Genomic DNA, 19,337 nt, shown 5'->3' on the forward strand with positions numbered 1-19,337 from the left:
CCCGATGTAGCAAGACCATCCTGACATTTTTGAGACTCGGTGAGGATTATCATGGGTAAATTAATTGGCATTTAGAATAATTTTAATCACAATATTTTTCAGTATCATCTACAGTGCTGGATTACAGGCCACGAGCATGGCCACCACCACCACCACCACGGCCTGGCAAAAAGCACACTCACTGGTGCACGCAGTTCCCGAAGCCTTACTCGGGGCAGATCCGAGGACCTTTTTGAAAAGGCGACTCTGGTGAGCGACTTGCCATCACGAGCCCTGTCGCCCTATTGGCCGCTATAGCACGACCCTCGCAGTGTGCCCGCGCAAGCACGCACACAAGCACCCGCGCGTATCCGGCAGTAGTTGGGGCCTCCTTATTTACGACGTTAATGATGACAGCGGAGGAACGCGGGGGGGGGGGGCGGCACGCTCAGCATGCCGCCGCTACTCGTGTGGAAAGGGCGGCCTCACGGCCTAGTGACGGCTCGCACGCCGTCACGGCCGCGAGGGTTCTCTTCCCGCGACGGTCAGCCATGGGGGGGGTGGTCGCCTTCTGTCCCGCGGGACGAGGCGATCGTCCATCTGTTGGGTTCGCGATCGTCACGGCCGCACCGCTTCATCATCATCCTCCTCGTGGTTTGGTCCATTGCCAAGCGGCGCTTGCTTTCCCTTGGATGAACCCGCCCGCCCCGCCCCCCCACCTTCTTTTACCGTGCAATTTACGTTCCGTCGCAAATCCGACGAGCGCCCGCCATCGCATGAATGAGAGCGGCGTGTGGGATTTGCGCGACATGTGGCGGTGGGTTTGTGCAGTGAGCAATTCGTGCCAAACGTTTAGGGCCCCGGGTCGCTGAAAGGACCCCCGGATTCGTGAATTTGCGGGACAACTGGGGTGCACCAAATATCAGCTCGACGCTCGGATCCTTGAAAATGTAATTTTAAGTGTAATTTTCATTGCGGTTAGTCTATTAATTTTGTTACTTCATGCTTAATCACCTTACGTGGCTTGTCCCCGTCACATCGCGTTGGTCGTCGTGTCATCGTCCGGGTCACTGGTAGCATGGAGTAGGTGGCGGCACATCACGAAGCAGCTACAGCCGGAGCGAGAGGTATATACTGGATGTGGTGTGACGGGGGTGACATCGTGATCCGTCCCACTCGGGAGCGCCAGGTGTGTCGTTCGCTCACAGAAGAGCGGAGGGGGGGGGGAGGGGCATGAGGGGGCACCCCCTCTCCACCGCGGAGGGACGGCAGAAGGTTTTTACGGCCCGCCGTTACATAAGCGTGCGATAATTAGCTATTGAGTCGGACATCCTTTCACATTTATGTCTCGGGGTAGTAAAGCGCACAAAGAGCCTCGCGCAGGAAATCACGCTGTTTTGTGTCGCCGCCGTGCGTTGGACGTGAATGCTCGGAGACTGTCGGCTAAACGCGACATTTCTGGCACCGGGCTTTTGGCAAGCGCCCGCGATGTGGAATGGTGCTTTGAAAAAGAAAAAAAAAATCTGCTGCGCTCATAAGGGTGATAAATGGATTCGATGGTGGTAACTCTCCGACGTGTTGTCCGGGGGTGGCCCGCGCGTTGCCTGGCATCGCGTCCGACGTCTCGCGCCGCGTCCTGGGAGTTTCTCATGTTCGGTTCTTGAAGCCGCCAGCGCGCGGAGGGAAACACCGTGCCGAACAACGTGCGCAGTACGACCTGACCAACACACATCGGACATTCTGTGACGGGGCATCTGCGAAAGCCTGCACGGTCAAATAATCGTGTCCATTTGCGGTTTTGGATGCGGGCTGACTCTGCAGCAACATTAATCGTCAACATCTCTGTAATTATTTACAAGGCAAAATGCAGTTTTTTTTGTTAAGTTAATGGTGTTGAGCAGTTGTGCAGTGATTAAAGGCAGCACCGCTGGAATGGACTTGGTGACCCGAGTTTAATTCCAGACCGCGTGTAACACTTCGAACCAATCCTGGGTGCCCCCCTTGACCAGTCTACTTAGACTAGTCTGGTGAAGTATGGCCAAAAACACTCCCCTTGATGAAAGGGAATAAAGAGCCCTTCATCCAGCAGTGGATGGACAAATGACTGTACACTCCTCTTAATGTATTTCAGTTACAACCACCACATCACCAACATAAGAAATGTCATTGCAGATAAAAAAAAAGTTAATCTCCATAGAATACAGGGAAAAGGAAATGGCATCATAAATAAAAAATAATCAGTTGCTCCATAAATCTTAAATGAAAGGATCATAATGGAAACCGTGACACTGTATAATGTGTGTTTAAAATATATGCATATACATTTATCTGTCCAGTTATGCCTGTTGAGATATAGAAATGTACACTGACATTTATAGCAAAACCAAAATTTTTACTATGAAACTATAAGAAACACTTTCTGAACTAATAAAACTAAAACTATTTTAAGTTTACTAGGTAAGGCCAACTGAGCTACATAGCTCTTTTTCATAAGCAAATGGCCACAAATGAAAGCTCAACGAAGTGGCCGATCATGTGGCAATTTAGCGCGGCCAAATACTCTAAACGCATGTTGCTAATGTGGAGGGGAAAACCACGTGACCTCGGGGAGAACATGCACACTTAAAACACGTTCTTTCGGAGTGGGCAGGTAGGAACTTGGTTGGACAGCGCATTCGTGCACGACGGACAAATATGCACGACAGACAGACAAATAATCCCTGGTGGGCAGTGTGGAACCTGTTGTTCCTACCTGTAATATACAGGCATCAACACTTAAAATATACAGGCATCAAGGTTGGGATTGAACCCACAGCCTCCTGTATACCGGGCGAGGTAGTCAACATCTCGCCACCATGGAGCCCTTGAATATAACATTGACTAGATTTCTAAAAACCTTGAATATAACATTCACGTTGATTTAAAAAAAAAAATCCCCCAATTACCCAGGATTACTTTAAATGTTTAAACCAAAATACTACGGCAAGTGAAATACGTACGTAGCATTCGGGCCGTGTGAATTTCGCGAGCATGTACTTCGCAAAACTCCGCAGCATCTGTTGCGCTTACCCACTGGTCTCACCCCAGCTTTTTGGGGGGGCCGACTCCGGGCATGGGTCATCACCCCATGCTTTTCCCATTATCGCGTCCAGCATTTAACCACGAGCATAAAGCCGTCGCCGCCGCCGCCGTTAATCCCAAGGGCCCGTTCCGAGGCGGCGGACGGGGAACGCGGGAGCGTGAATAGTTCCGCGTTAAAACTTTTTTTTCTGGTGCGGCCTTTAAAGAAATTTACGGCTGGCATTCTTTGAACTCCGTCAGATCGGATGGCAGCGAAATATTTCTGCGGCAGATGGAAATTCTGTTTCATTACTGCTTTGTGGCATCTGCTGTATAAAGAAGAGGGGGGGGGGGTGCAGAGGTCACAATTGAGGCTCGAGCCACAACGGAGTCGTAACTTTAAGACGGGGGGGGAGGACAGATTTAGTGGCCGCCGGCTCTAAAGAAGCGCAGGGGCAAACCAACACGCCGTTGCGAATCGCTTGGTGTGCTCGACTTGCATCGCGATAATGTAAACAAAACGAACCGAAAAAAAGAATGCGTGCGCAGTGTCCGGCGAACCGTCTCGCTCCGCAGATGTCCCTCACCTGGCAAGGGTCGTGGATTCTTTTCACGCACAATGGGGCTCGCCGCAGGTGCTCGGTCTCGCAGGGCGACGAAAGCCTCAAGTCCCCTAAGCCAAAGTGGTACTTTGGTTTGCAGCTGTTTGTTGCTTCGGAGTGAAAGACAAGGATCCCCCGTTTAGTCACAACAGATTGTTGAAACGAGTGCTGTTAGCGGGATAGTGCCCATGCAGGCAGGGCGGCGTCCACACACGAAAGGGCACGGTGGCTTACACCACGCACGGCCGCTGTTGTCTCCCCAGCGTTGATGGTTGATGTTTACACCCCGAAACCAGCTAATCATTTGAGACTGAGTCGACCAAGGGGAAGCCCAGGTCCGGTTCAAATATTCATCATTGATGTTGCCGGTGAGCAGGAATCCAACATCGGGGTAACCCAGCTGCATTTGTTTATCAAGCCCGGACGACACCTGATGAGAACGTTGAGATTTCGATTTAAAGCTTTTCGTGACTGCAGGGATTCATCTTCTTGGTTCTTTCGGTAAAGTCGCCACGTAGAAGGAAAATAATAAAATAATAAAAATGAAACATAAGCAAGCAGCCGTCTTCAGGTGGAGAACAGGTCTGTCGAGTCTTCAGAGTCTTCAGGCTCGACAGACCTGCTCTCCACCTGAAGACGGCTGCTTGCTTTGTGGCCAAAACGTCGTGAGAATTATTTTATTATGTTTTATTTTTATTTTATTATTTTCCTTCTACGTGACTTTACCGAAAGAACCAAGAAAAACGTTGAAATTTGTCGGAAGTTTACTTGCTGAAACGCATGCTGTTGATTAAAGTTGCCAATAGGCTGATTGACTAAAATTAACATTGTTATTGATATGAGGAGGCACGGAACATATGTAATAGAGGTTTTTTGAGTTAGATCGTGTAAATATATGAATGTGGTGTTAAACCCACCACCACCCAACACAGCCAACTTGTAAGGGTTGTCACGTAAACAGAACATGCCAATTCGTCACTAGTACAGCACACCGGTGTGTTGGAGAGGCAAGCCACAACATTTACAAACTGAGTACGACGTTTCGCCAGTAATTACAACTAGCTTCATGGTGGCGGGTTTAACGACACATTTATATCTGGATGCGATCTAACCCAAAAAACCTCTCATGGATGATATTGGTCACGAAAGCCTACATGTTAAACAGAACGTATGATTTCTGCACATGGCAAGTTGACAACAGTGTGCGTCCCTAATAGCAACGCAACTTTATAATCTGCATTGGTTCCTCTCGGACCATCAACACGACAGTGATCGTGTCCGCCTTGCTCGGTACGGGCAGAGTTGTAGCTGACACAACGAACTCTTTTAACCCGAGTTGGAAAACATTGGAAACGCAAGAAGGAATGCGTTTTTTTTCCGTCATCCTAATTTGTACGTACGTATATTTGTCATCGTCGTCCGTCTCAGGCGGCGAGCAGCCATCTCCGCGCTTCGCTCAGTTCTTCCGCGGAGACATCGCGGGCTTCACGGTGCTGCCGGGGCACGTGGAGACGCAGGCCGTGGTGGCGTGCCTTCACGCCTGCAAGGAGAGCCTCGATCTGCCCGCCCTGCCCAACGCCTCCAGCGTCGTGAAGGTGAAGTGTGTGACCCTTCCTCCCCACACCCCGACCCCACCCAACGCCGGTTTAACGCAAGGGGCTTCGGGGGACTGCAGCCAGGCGTCTCGGGATTTGGACGACCCTCCCCACCCTCACAATAGAATATAGATGTGTAGTGGTGTTAACTACTTGCTGTTCGCAAACTGTGAGAGAGCGGATCGTGAACAAGGTTTTCCCGCTCAATCAAACGGTCAGGGTCAAATGGGGTGAGGTAGGATCCAAACGCCAGATTGGGAAGGACCAATCAGAGGGTTCCACAAGGTGGCCGGGGATTGGACAACCCGGCCACGAACAGGTATAAAAGCCAGAGCGCTGAGAGCTCTTGGCCAGTTCTGCTACACGAAGACCCAAGTCGGCCGAAGACGTCTAGGACCCTGGACCAAGCCTTCCAACCCTTTTCAGGGCTCGGGCTCAGAGTAACCAGTGGTCGGGGAGAGATCCCCTAGGTCCAGCCAGAGGACGCTGGGAGAGCAGGGAGATTAGATAGCCTGCAAGGTCCGGAGGCTGTACCTCCTCAGGGTAACGGGTGAGGGGACCATATACCCCTTTGTGTGATAGGGACTGTGTATTAAGACAATAAACAGTGTGTGCCATAAAGAAGTTTAGAAGTCCGTCCTTTACAACACTACAGATGTACGCCAAGTCCTCACTTAACGTGCGGTGTTCACGCAACGCGATTTCGCCTTGACGCGGTTATTCCGTTAGGAAACACTTTTTGTACAGTTGCGAAACGCGCACGTTATCACGTGGTTTCTGAGCGGTCGGCGACGAACTACTTTCTTGAGCCGAGCGGAGTGGTGCAGTACGCGGAATGATACAAATGATACAGTCACGTGGCGAACATTGTATCTCGCCAAACTCTGTTGTTACATTATTTATGAGGAAATTGATTTCGCCAAACACCTTCATCGCTGAACGCGGCACTTTCCAGGAACGCATTTACCGTGTTAGATGAGAACTTGCTGTTTCGCTTTATAATGGGGGACCTTTTTGCCAGTATCAATAGTTTTTAAAACAGGTGTTTTATTGCCAGAAAGGGTAAAACCTATTCTTATTTTTTTTCACGCTTTTTAATGTTTGAAATTCAAATACAGCGGTCAGGACATCGATAAATCCTTGTACTGCCGTGGTTTAGAGACCAGCACACTGGACTTGCAATACACGGGTCACAGGTTTGATCTGCTGGCGCAGCTGAAACAACGGTGCAAGTTTCTTAAATCTCCCCACCGCCTCTATCAGTGGAGCAGTGTGCATGGGTACGTACTCCACAGTTAGTTGATCGGTGGGTCACGTGTTTTGGGGAAAGTGTGGCTTTTGCCGCCTTTTCCAAGATGTCCAGCCAGTGTGGAAGAGTAGGCCAAAATTCCCCTCTTGACGAGCTCTCTATAGTATTCTCTAATGTGGAGGTCCTTGTATGGGCAGTGCGGTGAGAAAGCAGGTTCAGGGCTGTATATGTAGAGTATATTTTACGCTTGCCACAGGACCATAGCATTCTATACGTTCGGATTAACTTATCTTAACGGACGCCCCGCTCCCCCTCGGTTCGTTACATCTCCTCGCAGGTGCACTTCAACCCGACCAGGCTGACTCTCACGCTGGAGGTGGAAGGTCACGACCTGGAGCAGCTGACGGAGGCCGTCAAGCGCGTGGCCTACGTCAACACCCGCCAGTTCCCCACGCCGGGCCCCCGCGACCTCCACCTGGCCACGGTGCTCCAGTGAGTCCGCTCTCCGACTTCCTCCGCAGGGCCCACGCCGCCACATTTTTTGAGTGCCGGCGAAGAAGGAAGCAGGCCGGGGTGGGGAGGGGGGGGGGACGCCTGTCCTGCAGCCCCTAAAAAAGCTACAAACCGGTCCACGGGAAGAAAAAAAAAATGCGTTGCAATATTTTCAGTAAAGAAACTAGAACTGTTTGTTGATATTAGGCGCCACAGTGCTGAGATGTTAATTAAGTTAGAACGTTTGTTATTGCGCACTTGTATGATTCCAGTCCATCACGAATGGGCGTGACTCCCTCGCCTGGTATATACAGGGGGTCGTGGCTTTGATCTGCTGTATATTTATATTTGGAGTTTGCATGTCTCTCTCCCGGCGGTCACGTGGATTTTTATCCTGGTCGACCGGGTTTTCCCTCCACGTTAAGAGTCAACGTCATGCGATTCTTTGGCTGCTGTAAATTTCCATGTGATGAGCGACTTCGTTGAGCTATCATTTGTGGCAAAGTCGCTTCTGAAAGAGAACTATACAGCTCAGTGGGCCTTACCAGGTAAAGTAAAAATGACATACAATAACATTATCTTTTCAATGTGAGCAGTTCAAAGCAACGGTATCTGTTAATTACTTGCTGTGTCACGAAAAACGCGTGGCATATTGCCACTATTGACGATGGCGATTACGACGACGACGATCGTGACGGCGATGATTATAATCAAGAAGACAATTACTTCATTGTTGATGATGACGATGATGACGACGGACGCACCTCCACCCGGCAGCTGCGTGGAGGAGGGCTGCCCGGACGTCCCGGAGGTGAGCGCGTACGTCATGGTGCTGCAGCCCGAGGACCCGCACATCATGCTCAGCGGCGCCGACTCGTTCGCGCGGCCCGCCGGGGAGTTTCCCAACGGCGTGGTGCTCTTCCCCGACCTGCGGGTCGTGAGCTCCGTCACCCGCGAGGTGCCCAGCGACGTGGGAGGTACGCGGGCAGGTCATTGGCGGGCGGGCGGACGCGGTCGCTAACTCTCCCGACGCAGTGTGTGTGTGTGTGTAAATGAGTACCTGGTGTGGTGTGTAAACATCGCCACTGGGGAGTCAAAGGCGGCCGGGCGTGGTGCTGAACACCCACCTCCTCGTGTGCCGTGCCAGCCTTCATAGGTACTCGCTAACAGCACTTGCCCCAACAGTCTCTGAAGGCTATACGGGGGATCTTTGTCTTTTTGTGTACGTGGGCTGGGTGGGCGCAAACCCGCGTGTGGTTTCGGCGCTAACGGCCGGTGTTTCGAAGCGCTTGCTACAAACAAACCACCAACAACTTCGTTGATCTCGTCGGCGAGCATAAACTATCCTGCAAACTCCGGTCATCCGGCTTTTGGCTAGCCATCGAACAAAGATGGTTCACAGCAGTGTACGCTTTCAGGTTCGCTTCTGCGGCCGTCTGGAACGCTCTTCCTTCCGTTATTAGGAAGCCACTGGAGCTGTGCACTTCTAAATCTCGATTGAAAACTAATTTTTTTAGAACTGCTTTATGTGTTTAGTTTGTCATTCCCCCCCGCGCACCCTCTGATTAACACGTTGGGTGACGTACGGTGCGGCAGGGGTTACGTCAGCCAGTTACGCTCAAAATGCGAATTGGAAAACTCTGAGAATCGAAAATAATGATTTAGTAATGTAGAAATGAAAGTGTTACAAAACCAAAATAAAAGTGTTAGGGTCATGTCGGTGTTATAAAACAGTGACTTTGCTTCTGTACTGTTACGTTTCAAATTATTTTGTCCCAATTTATTTAGAATTTTGGCCAATTATATTGCAAGTGTTTTATTGTTTTGGCAGAAACAAGAGTGGGAATGAATCCACATATAGGAATGAAGACACTTATAATTCCAACTAATGTATGTGTATTTTAACTCGCCAAATTCTCAAGCATGCATTTTTTTGCAAATTTTAGTATTTTTATATATTATACTTTATTTATCAGTGACCATGTGAGAAAGATAGATTACCAAGTCCATACTCCATGGGCAGACATAACAACAACCATAGAACAGATAACTTTGTATCTTCTACAGAGCACAATTTGGAGAATGTATAATACTTAACCCTTTCCCATTCCGATGACGTACCCAAAACCAAACCGGAAGAAAAAATAAAATAACTTTATCGGTACTGAGGCTCCCACAAGGCCGTGCGGGGTGGGAGGAAGTGCAGCACAGTTCAGCGCCAGCTATTGTAGAATGAGGTCGCATCGCTACAGTTCTCTCTGCGCTTGGTACAATGTCTTCAGAAACAACGGCGCTACGCCTATACTCTTAGTTCTTTCGGTAAAGTCACGTAGGTAAAAAAAATGAAATTAAAATTAATAAAAAATAAAATAAAAATCACGACGTTTCGGAGGCAACACAAGTCTCCGTCATCAGGTGGGACCGTCACAGCCAGATTTGCTGTGAGGCAGCGAGATGGGTATTACCTTGTTATCGCGTCATCTCTTGAGGAAGGCCAGCGTCTCGAGAAGCTGTGACTTCTTGTCTCGTTGTCTGTTAAAAATTCTAACAGATAGGTGGAATTCCTCCCCGTAGAGGGCATTAATTCTAGATTTGAAGCTTTCGTGACTGCAAGGATTCATACTCTTAGTTCTTTCGGTAAAGTCACGTAGGTAAAAAAATGAAATTAAAATTAATGGCGCTACGCCTCTCTAATGAGCCCATGCTGCAACTTGCGGACATCTCGGAACGGCAAAGGCTTAAAGAAGGCCGGCACGTGCGGGTTTCCTGTAAGACATTGGCGGAGTCATTCTCCAGGATGGAACGAGGGCCATGGTAGTGGCTGGGATGGCCCATGAAGTTCGTTGAATGCAGTGTGACGGCGAGTCTCTTTCCGGCGCTAACCAATAACTTGATATCCTTAAATTTCGATTTAAAGCTTTCGTGACTGCAGGGATTCATCTTCTTGGTTCTTTCGGTAAAGTCACGTAGAATGGAAATAATAAAATAATGAAAATAAAACATAATAAAATAATTCTCACGACAAAATCTGAGACTCTGTCTTCTCGACAGACCTGTTCTTCACCTGAGGACGGCTGCTTGCGTTGTGGCCGAAACGTCGTGAGAATTATTTTATGAGGTTTTATTTTTATTATTTTATTATTTCCATTCTACGTGACTTTACCGAAAGAACCAAGAAGATGAACTTGATATCCGTTCGAGTGACCTCATTGTGGTCTGTAATAGCCTGAGGCAATGCTTTCAGTGTGCGAAATTCAATTTTCTAGAGACCGATTTTGCTCGTATCTCCACTTTAAAGCCAGCAATCAGAATTGCTTGATAGCAGCAAGGAAAGAATAAAAACGTTATTGTTGTTTCTTCCCTGTGATCAATAAAGATTTAATGTGTATCCCTGTTTGTAGACAGTACTTATTTCACGTATGTTTTAAACTGGTAGTAGATCACAAATAAGCATTTTATAGTTTCATTTATCGTTGGATTATCATTTTTTTTACATCACCTGTCTGGCTCTGGAGCATTGCAGATAAAGGATGAATTAATGCAACAAATTAATTAACGTGTGGAAATGTGGCAGCATTTTCTGCTTAACGAGCCTCTCCGCTGATAAGATGAGATTACAGAAGGTTGAAACCGGTCCAGAGTTTGCTTGATTAAAAAAATGTTGCTATGTCTATGGTTTGGAAAGCCCAAAAGACTGATGGACTAATACAAATAATTTAATGTATTTATACGTTGATGACCCTAAGCCTCAATGGCCTCTCACCTGGTTATAAATAGAAATTTTAATTGACTGGTTGACTGACTGAATGATTGACTTTGCCCTGTGTTTCCCTTTTGTGAGTCATGTATTTGCTTCTATAAAAAAAAATGACACTTTCAGTCTCATTGTGCTATCACCTGGTTTGAAATTAGAGTATTTTGGCTGCTGTAAATGTCCACGTGATAAGCCATTCCGTTGAGGTATCATTTGTGGCCACATCGCTTCTGAAAAAGAGCTATATAGCTCAGTGGGCCTTACCTGGTAAAATGAAAATAGATTTTAGTTTACATCCAATTTTAAATATTAGAATGATTCACAAATAATAGCTCAACGAAGTGGCTTATCATGTGGAAATGTATTGCAGCCAAATAATCTAAATGCATCTTGATTCTTAATGTGGACAAAAATTCCACGCGATCACGGGGAGAGAGAGAGAACACGCAAACTCGGAATATACGGGCGTTGTCAGGGTCGGGATGGAGCCCGCGACGACCTCCTGCATACCAGGCGAGGTAGTTAACATCTCGCCACTTCGGCCCTGCCCTGGCGCGCGCCGTGTGTTCGTTCGTCCCCAGGCCAGGAAGCCGTGGTGTCCGAGGAGATCCTTCACAACCTGGACCGCTGTGAGGTCGCGGCCCTGGGCGACCCCCTGGAGGGCCCCCAGGAACGCTTCGAGGTGCCAGCCGATCAGCTGAGCCCCCAGGGCCTGGAGGTCACCAGCGGCCCCCAGGGCATCACCATCTCCGGTGAGGGCATCGCCAATCAAGCAAAATATGTAGATTTTGTGTATATATATATGCACGTAAAAAAACTAAACTGAATTTTTTTTCTCTTAAAGCTTTCGTGACTGCAGGGATTCCTATTCTTGGGTCTTTCGGTGAAGTCACGTGACTTTTCCAAAAGACCCAAAAATATCTATTTTTTTTTTTTACCAAGTAAGGCGCACTGAGCTGTATAGCTTTTTTTTCAGAAGCCACCTGGCCACAAATGATAGCTCGACGAAGTGGCTTATCACGTGGAAATGTCCAGCAGACAAATACTCTTCACGCGTGTTTGAAAATATGGAGGGAATAACCGTAGGACTCGAGAAAAATCCACGCGACCATGGGGAGAAGATGCGAACTCCAAATATACAGGCCTCAGGGTCGGAATTGTACCCACGACTTCCCGTATACCAAGCGAGGTATTTAACATCTCTCCACCGCGGATGGATGCCCCAACAAGTAAATCATAGTTATGATGATAATTTACAGTTCTTTGCCAATACACTGCTGGATGAAAGGCTGCCCTTTGCCATGTTGGGCATTGGGGTTTGTTTGACCATGTTTCACCATGCTGGTCAGTACGGGTTTGAGAAAAGGAAGCTGAGAAACTGGTTCAGATATTACCTGTCATTCTCTCACTGATGTTATATTCATGGCTAGGAAGTAAAGTTGGATCACTGTAATCATAGTGCAGTGGGCGAATTCCACTGTGTGAGTGTTTTCTAAAATGTTACATATTCATTCACTCACCGATAGGGAGATAAATCTTATGGGGAAATAAATCCAGATATCATTGGAACATATTTCCAAAAACCACGGAATTTGAAACATATCACGGGGAAAACATTTGAGAAATAAAATCATGGGAAAAAATGTCCAAATATCAGCCGGATAGGATTTTAAAATCCGCAAAGATAGAATTCCAAAAACATTGGAAAAAATAATTCCATAAATCAGAGAATTACAAAATGCATGGCACGAGAATAAAAAAAAAACACTGGAAGTTAATTCCCAACGGACGAAGCGGCACTCTAGGAGTACAGACTGACAGGCCGAGGTAGACATTTACGTTCTAACCCTGACTCCTCTCCTCCCTCCTTCCCCCTCTGCTCTCCACTCCCCTCCTCCCCTCCCCCCCCCTCACAGGAGTGGAGAGCCTAGCGAGCTACGAGCGTGTGCTGCGCACTGTGCGCTACCTGCACAGCAACCCGGACTCGCTGTTCGAGCGCCGCTTCCGGCTCACGTGCTCCGAGCTCAACGGCCGCTACGCCAGCAACAGCCTGCCGCTCGACGTGAGACACGGACGCCAGACCCCCCCCCCCCCCGCCCCCCCCCGGCGCTTGTCCACATGGGCGCCGCTGCCACTACTTGCCTCGTTCCCGCGCGCTCTCGTTTTTGAAGGAGCCACGGTGGTGGGAAAATGTTAACTACCTCGCCCTAGTATACAGGAGGTCGTGGGTTCGATCCAGACCCTGATGCTTGTGTATTTGGAGTTGACATGGTCTCTCTCCCCGTGGTTGTGTCGATTTTTCTCCGCATTCTTTTGGTTTTTTTTCTCTACACATTTAGAAACATGAGTTTAGACTATTTGGCTGCTACAAATTTCTACGTGATATACCACTTTGTTGAGTTGTCGTTTGTGGCCAGGTCGCTTCTGAAAAAGAGCTATATAGCGCAGGTGGGCCTTACCTGATAAAATCAAAATGGTTTATAGTTTCATTCTTGGAATTGTGTGCGCTATAGTTTCGGTAAACCGGGCTTCTCGCAACGGTCATGAGTTTCGAGCGAGCAATCCTAGCAATGTTTGTGGCGGTGTCCGGGATTGCTTCAGAGGACAAAGGACCAAACTGGGTTTAAACCGAAACCGCCAAATGTTTGCCACGCTACTGTTGACGGGAGTCGGCCATCGTGCAACAATGTCGAAACTGATGTTGCCACCCTGTGGTTAAACTGGCTTCGCAGCGGTAGAAAGTTTTGATGGTCTCAGCCCGGTCACCAATGACCGCACAAGGGAAACAAAACATTACGGTAAATTTACTTCTGTGCTTAGTTTTGGTTAAATTCCAGCTCTGAGAATGAAAGTATTAGTGTGGCCATCAAGTGACAGACATTGTGCTCATAAGAATTATATACAAATGAGAAAATAAAAAAAACGAAATGGCTAAAATTAGATGGTAAATACGGGACACGAACATTTAATGATTCTTGAATCAAATCGCAAACCCTGAAATCGTGACAGCTAATTTGTTCATCAAATCGGAAGATGTGGGTAAAAGACAAATATAAAGATCACAGTTAGATGCCTTATAGGTAGTGGAGGCTCATGGGAAATTAAATTTTAATTCACACACAAATAAGTATTTTTATCAAATCAAATCTGTTACCCTGTACATTAAACCTCTCATTCCATTATTAAAGCCTCACCATCTCTTCTCCATCGCCCATTCCCTTCCCTCCCCTCGCACCTCAACCTCTTCCCATCCCACCCCTGCACTTCCGTGACCCCCACACGTGCCCTCTGTAACGGTCACTCATTCCTCGGCCCTTTTGCGCGCACCCTTGCCGTCGAAATCACTCGTTGTGTTACCGCTTTTAAACTACCTAAAGCGTTTTGAGCTAAGGCACTCTCTAAATAAAATATAATATAAAATAAGATATTTTGACGCTTTTGCAGCTAATGTCCAATTCACTGGTACTACTCATCACCACCGTCGTAATGGAGCACTCACTCATGAATGAACCATCGCAGAGATCACATGACGGGCTGCACTTTGCGTTTCGTATTGGCAAGTCCCCCCCACGAGATCGAAACGAACTCTTAAAAAGAGCTGTTACGAGATGCGAAAGGTTAATTTGAGTCGATGTGGGTCAATGCACGTCGAAATGAACTGATGTTAAATATAACATTGACCTGAGAAGGATGAGTAGGGAGTCTTTTTTTTTTTTACCAGTGGAGAGCTACTGGAAGAAAATGTACACGTGATTTTTTTTTTCTTCTTCTTGAAAGCTGGAAAGGTTTTCATTGATATTCCTTTTATTGTCATCTTCAGCATCATAAGCAGCAGACATGATCAATCCACTGCTGGATGCAGGCCTCCCCCCCAAACCATTGCTCTATCAATCAATCAGTCTATATTTATATCGTTCACATCACATTAATAAGAAATTCATATTTGCATAAAATTCCATTTACATGAATTATAAACACTTATAATATATAAAATACATGACTTTTGAGTTCAAAATAACAGAGGAATGTAACATAGGTAATAAGAGTCAAAATTATTATTTTTAATTTACAATAAAATAAAAATTTACTAAACTCAAGGAATGACATGGTGAAAGGTGATGCCCAGCTCAGCTTACACGCATTCGTGCACGATCTGAGAGATGCATTGAAGAGGTAGGGCTTTTAATCGTCATTCAAATTCATCTCAACCGTCTCTCACAGTCCTGCCATGTGGCAGCATCGTGCTCGGTGGCTCGATTTTAGCCGGAACGGCCCGGAACGCCGCCACGGGATATTATTTCGGCCACGCCACATCCATCTCGCCTTTCTTTTGTTGCCCTCATTCTTCCCTGTGTTCCTTTCAACAATCTTGATAGGATTACAAGACAAAGAAAATAGGGGACAATAATTTAAGATTGTTATGAATGGACGTACCTTGTGCTCTAGTGGTAGTGTGCCGGAGGCAGATAATCCCAACTCCACAAGCAGCCAATCCCAACTCCACAAGCAAGCCTCGCAGCGTTTCGGGAAATATCGAGCGCGAAAATTAATCCTCGATTGTTGTTGATGATATTATTATGATCGTCATCATCATCGTCTCGGCTGGGCGATGCTCAACGCTGTGCTGCCCGCGTGTCCTTGCGTGTGCCGCAGGTGACGGTGCTGCATGTGGTGCGCGCTTCGGAGCACGTGAACCACGCACGCGTGCAACCCGAATTCGTTCACTCGGTGCACTACCCCGAGCTCTCGGGACACAGCCTCACGGCGACGGCTCACAGCAACGGTGACCGCGCGCGCGTGTGCGCGCGCACGCACACACGCACACACACACCGCAAGCAGCCACGCGCAGGCACACGTGATACACATGTCACCAGCCACGCCGCACATGTGGCACAAGCAATACACTCAGTCACCAGTCACGTGATACACGCGTGATACACACGTGATACACGCATCGCCAGACACGTGCGGCACACACGATAAACACATCACCCACACACACGATGCACATCTTTACCAATATGATGTATATAGGTATTTTAGATACGTGAACTTTTTATTTAGTTTCATCACTTTCACCGTTGTGGTGACCCAGGTCACTCTTGCGCAACCGAGACTCTATCCTTGACGTTCTCACCTGGTTCACCAAAGCGAACAGATCGGTCTCTCTGTCACCAAGGACACGACAGTCATCTGTTCGTTTAACGCATTAATTTGTCTTTCCTGTCGTTCGCAATTGTCACGCAGTAGCGTGGACCGTTTAATTTCCAATCGCTCATTTATTTACGCGATTCCCTCTCTCGCCCCGGCTCCGCTTCGCCCGCAGCCATCCCCGGCACGGCCACGGTGGTCATCGTCCTGTGCGTGGGCTTCCTCGTCTTCGCCATCGTGCTGGGCGTCGTGCGCGCCCGCTCGGCCAACCAGCGCGGAGCGCGCGAGCAGGAGGGCTCCCGCGACAACGAGATGGACTGGGACGACTCGGCGCTCACCATCACCGTCAACCCCATGGAGGTAACCGCCACGCGCCCCCCCCCCCCGCGCCCCCACCCTCCCTCGCCACACAATGCCGCCCTACGGTGGCGAGATGTTTACTGCCTCGCCTGGTATACTGGAGGTCCTGGGTTCGAATCCAACCCCCTCCCCGTCGTCGCGTGGATTTTCTCCGGGTCTTCCGGTTTTATCCCTCCACATTTAGAATCAACGTGCGTTTAGAGTATTTGGCTGATATAAATGTCCACACGGTAAGTCACTTAGTCGGGCTATACTTTCTCATTGTCAACCTCCTAGGAGCGTGGTTCTCAACTTCTATAGGATGCCGCCCCTCCAACTGCAGCAGCTTTTGGCTGCCCATCGTACAAAGACGGTCACCGCCTCACGCCCTTTTGGATGAGCTTCTGCGGTCGTCTGGAATGCTCTTCTTTCCGATATGATGCACTTTTAAATCTTCTAGATAGAAAACTAATTTCTTTCATTTCTTTACATGCAATGTCTTGGCCAATCATCCCCACGCTGACAAATTACTTGAAAATGTTTCATTACGGGATTAAACCTAACGGCAAACATCGCCCCCCCCCCCCTCCCGAACGTAGACATAAAAAAAAATTGGCAGGACCGTCCTGGAAACAGATGGTCTTTCCTGGGTAAATAAGCGAGAACGTGACCAAATTAAAACATTATCGAGAATATCACCGGCAACAACGTGAACGCCGAGAACAACGAATGGATATTACCGTTGACCATCGCGTGCCGCTGTGGAGTACAGCAACGCGCGTTGCCTTGCGCTGCCGGTTTCGACCGGCGAGCCTCGATTAGTTAGGCCCTGTGTCTCGCCATATCGCCTGTTGCGTTTAACACTCCGCAAGCGAAAAAGATCTTTGCCGGTTATTTTAATTATATCTTTTTTTGTTCCAAACACTTCAGCAGAGAGCCTCGATCTCACAGCTAAGCTTCGGGCAAGTTCCACCGAATACTAATAATCTTATTAAAGCAAATAGCTCTACAATGCCGCTTCTAAACGTTCAGGGTGCGTGGCCGTGATAAGCATTAATAAAGCCTCCAAAGGGTTTTTACAATAATAAGTAATATTTAAAAATACTTTTTTTTTTAAACACGCTTTAATGAAATGTACCGTACGAGTAATGGCAGAACTCCACGACTCCAGGAAGTGGTCCCGAAGCTTGCCATAACATAAGGGGCCGTGGTGAATTACAGCCAACGTTAGTTGAGCGTGGACAATTAGACCCAAGCCGAAGCATAACATATGAAAAAGATTGTTAAAAAAAAGTTTGATAGAATATTGTATTGTCATCAGTATGACTTAAGTATACCAAGTTTGCAGTAGATACCACATTGGGAAGTGGGTTAAAATTGAGTTACACGATTTGAGGATTCGACAACAAAAACAGAGTGAGTTAATAGAAAGCGTGTGAAAAAAAAAATCGTCTGGGGTATTTTTTTTGCGCATTAGTAGATGTGTACACGTTTGAATACCGATTATCCACGAGATGCTTCATCTCCGAGCTCGTAATTTATTTTATTTTCCCAGATAACCAATGTGGCAACCGTGCCGCAGAGGGTTACGATGTGTGCAGCAAATGTACAGAGGTTTGGAGCGGCGGCGCAGTGGTTAGCGCACTGTACTACGAACCTGGTCACCCAAGTTCGATTTCCAGCGACGGCTAGCATCGGTGCGGAGTGATATCTGCACTGTCATCGTCCCCCACCGCCATCCCCATTTCTTAACCTGCACTGACCATTGACCAGTGTGGTGAAGTATGGTCAATAAACACTCATAACCAAAAGGCCTGGGGAGGCCCCGATCTACCAGTGGATTGGCCAAGGGCTATAAATGAAATGTTAAGATGTTAGTGTGTGCCTTTGTGTGTGTGTGGGGAGCAGTAGTGTAGCGGTTAGCGCGCTGCGCTATGAACTCGGCGACCCGGGTTCGATTCCCGCTCACGGCCAACACCGGTGACGATTGTCTGAACCGGTCCTGGGGAACAGTGGCGCAGCAGTTAGCTCGCTATGAACCCGGTGAACTGACACGTACAGTATTCCCAGCTCCAGCTGACATCAGTGGCGAGTTATGGGCCTCCTGTAGCTCAATTTAGCCTGAAATGAGTATCTGATAATGTGTGTGTGTGCGTAAAAACATACGCACTGGGGGGAGCTTCTTCATTTGTGCTCGCTTCTCACAGCACTTGTCCCAACGGTCTGTTTAGGAGCTATATGGGCAACCTTTGCCTGTGTGCTGTGAATGACTTGTAGATTTAAGAGCACGTGAAAAAACCTGCCTGAAAGAACACGTAATCTGAAGCTTTAGGACGCAGAACTGCATGTTCCAGGACAAAAAGAGGTTTAAAACTTTTTCCATTAGTATGATTATGAAATAGCAGCTGGTCATCAGGGGTTTGTCATTTGCCGTGTAAATATGCACGTTAATTCCGTGATATGTTTTGCAGACTTAAAATTCACAATTCCCTTATGAAGACCGTGTGCGATGGACTTTTTATTATTACGTGAATTGGTGCTGCATAACTTTAAACCTCCATTGTGAAGCAATCACACGTTAATTATCATACTTTAATTATTCATATATTAAGTGACTGTCTGCACGTTGTTGGTGGCAGGAAATAAAAAACACAATTAAATAAAACCACATTTTGGTTCTCTCTGCAGGTCAAGTCTAAACTAAAGTATAAAAATAAATATTTATTTTACCAGCTAAGGCCCACTGAACTGTATAGTTTTTTTTCAGAAGCAACTTGGCCACAAATGATAGCTCAACGAAGTGGCTTATCACGTGGAAATTCATAGCGGCCAAATACTCTGAACACATTTTGTTGATTCAAAATGTGGAGGTTAAAAACCGGAGGACTTGGAGAGAAATCCACGTGGCCACGGTGAGCGCGACACATGCAAACCGCAGATATACAGGCGTCAGGATCGGGATCAAACCCACGACCTCCTGTAAACCCGGCAAGGTAGTTAACGTCTCGAACACCGTGGCTCCCACATCGTTCTCCTCCCTTCGGTTTCTAGAGTTTCGAGCAGAATTGCCGAACGGGCCAATCGACGAACGTCGTCGCGACACGCCGGTCCGCAC

General features: G+C 47.7%; 1 protein-coding gene across 1 annotated transcript in view; it reads left to right on the forward strand.

The window, feature by feature from the left end:
- The window catches only part of LOC144942738 (calsyntenin-1-like), a 149,577-nt gene that overhangs the window by 121,164 nt on the left and 9,076 nt on the right, over positions 1 to 19,337 (forward strand). The window contains exons 10-16 of the mRNA XM_078869611.1: positions 5,070 to 5,236; positions 6,823 to 6,977; positions 7,755 to 7,954; positions 11,313 to 11,483; positions 12,648 to 12,793; positions 15,385 to 15,514; positions 16,059 to 16,243. Coding sequence (XP_078725737.1) covers positions 5,070 to 5,236; positions 6,823 to 6,977; positions 7,755 to 7,954; positions 11,313 to 11,483; positions 12,648 to 12,793; positions 15,385 to 15,514; positions 16,059 to 16,243 — 1,154 coding nt within the window. The remainder of the gene's footprint in view (positions 1 to 5,069; positions 5,237 to 6,822; positions 6,978 to 7,754; positions 7,955 to 11,312; positions 11,484 to 12,647; positions 12,794 to 15,384; positions 15,515 to 16,058; positions 16,244 to 19,337) is intronic.

This window comes from Lampetra fluviatilis, chromosome 28 (assembly GCF_964198595.1).
Source record: "Lampetra fluviatilis chromosome 28, kcLamFluv1.1, whole genome shotgun sequence".
Taxonomy (NCBI): domain Eukaryota; kingdom Metazoa; phylum Chordata; class Hyperoartia; order Petromyzontiformes; family Petromyzontidae; genus Lampetra; species Lampetra fluviatilis.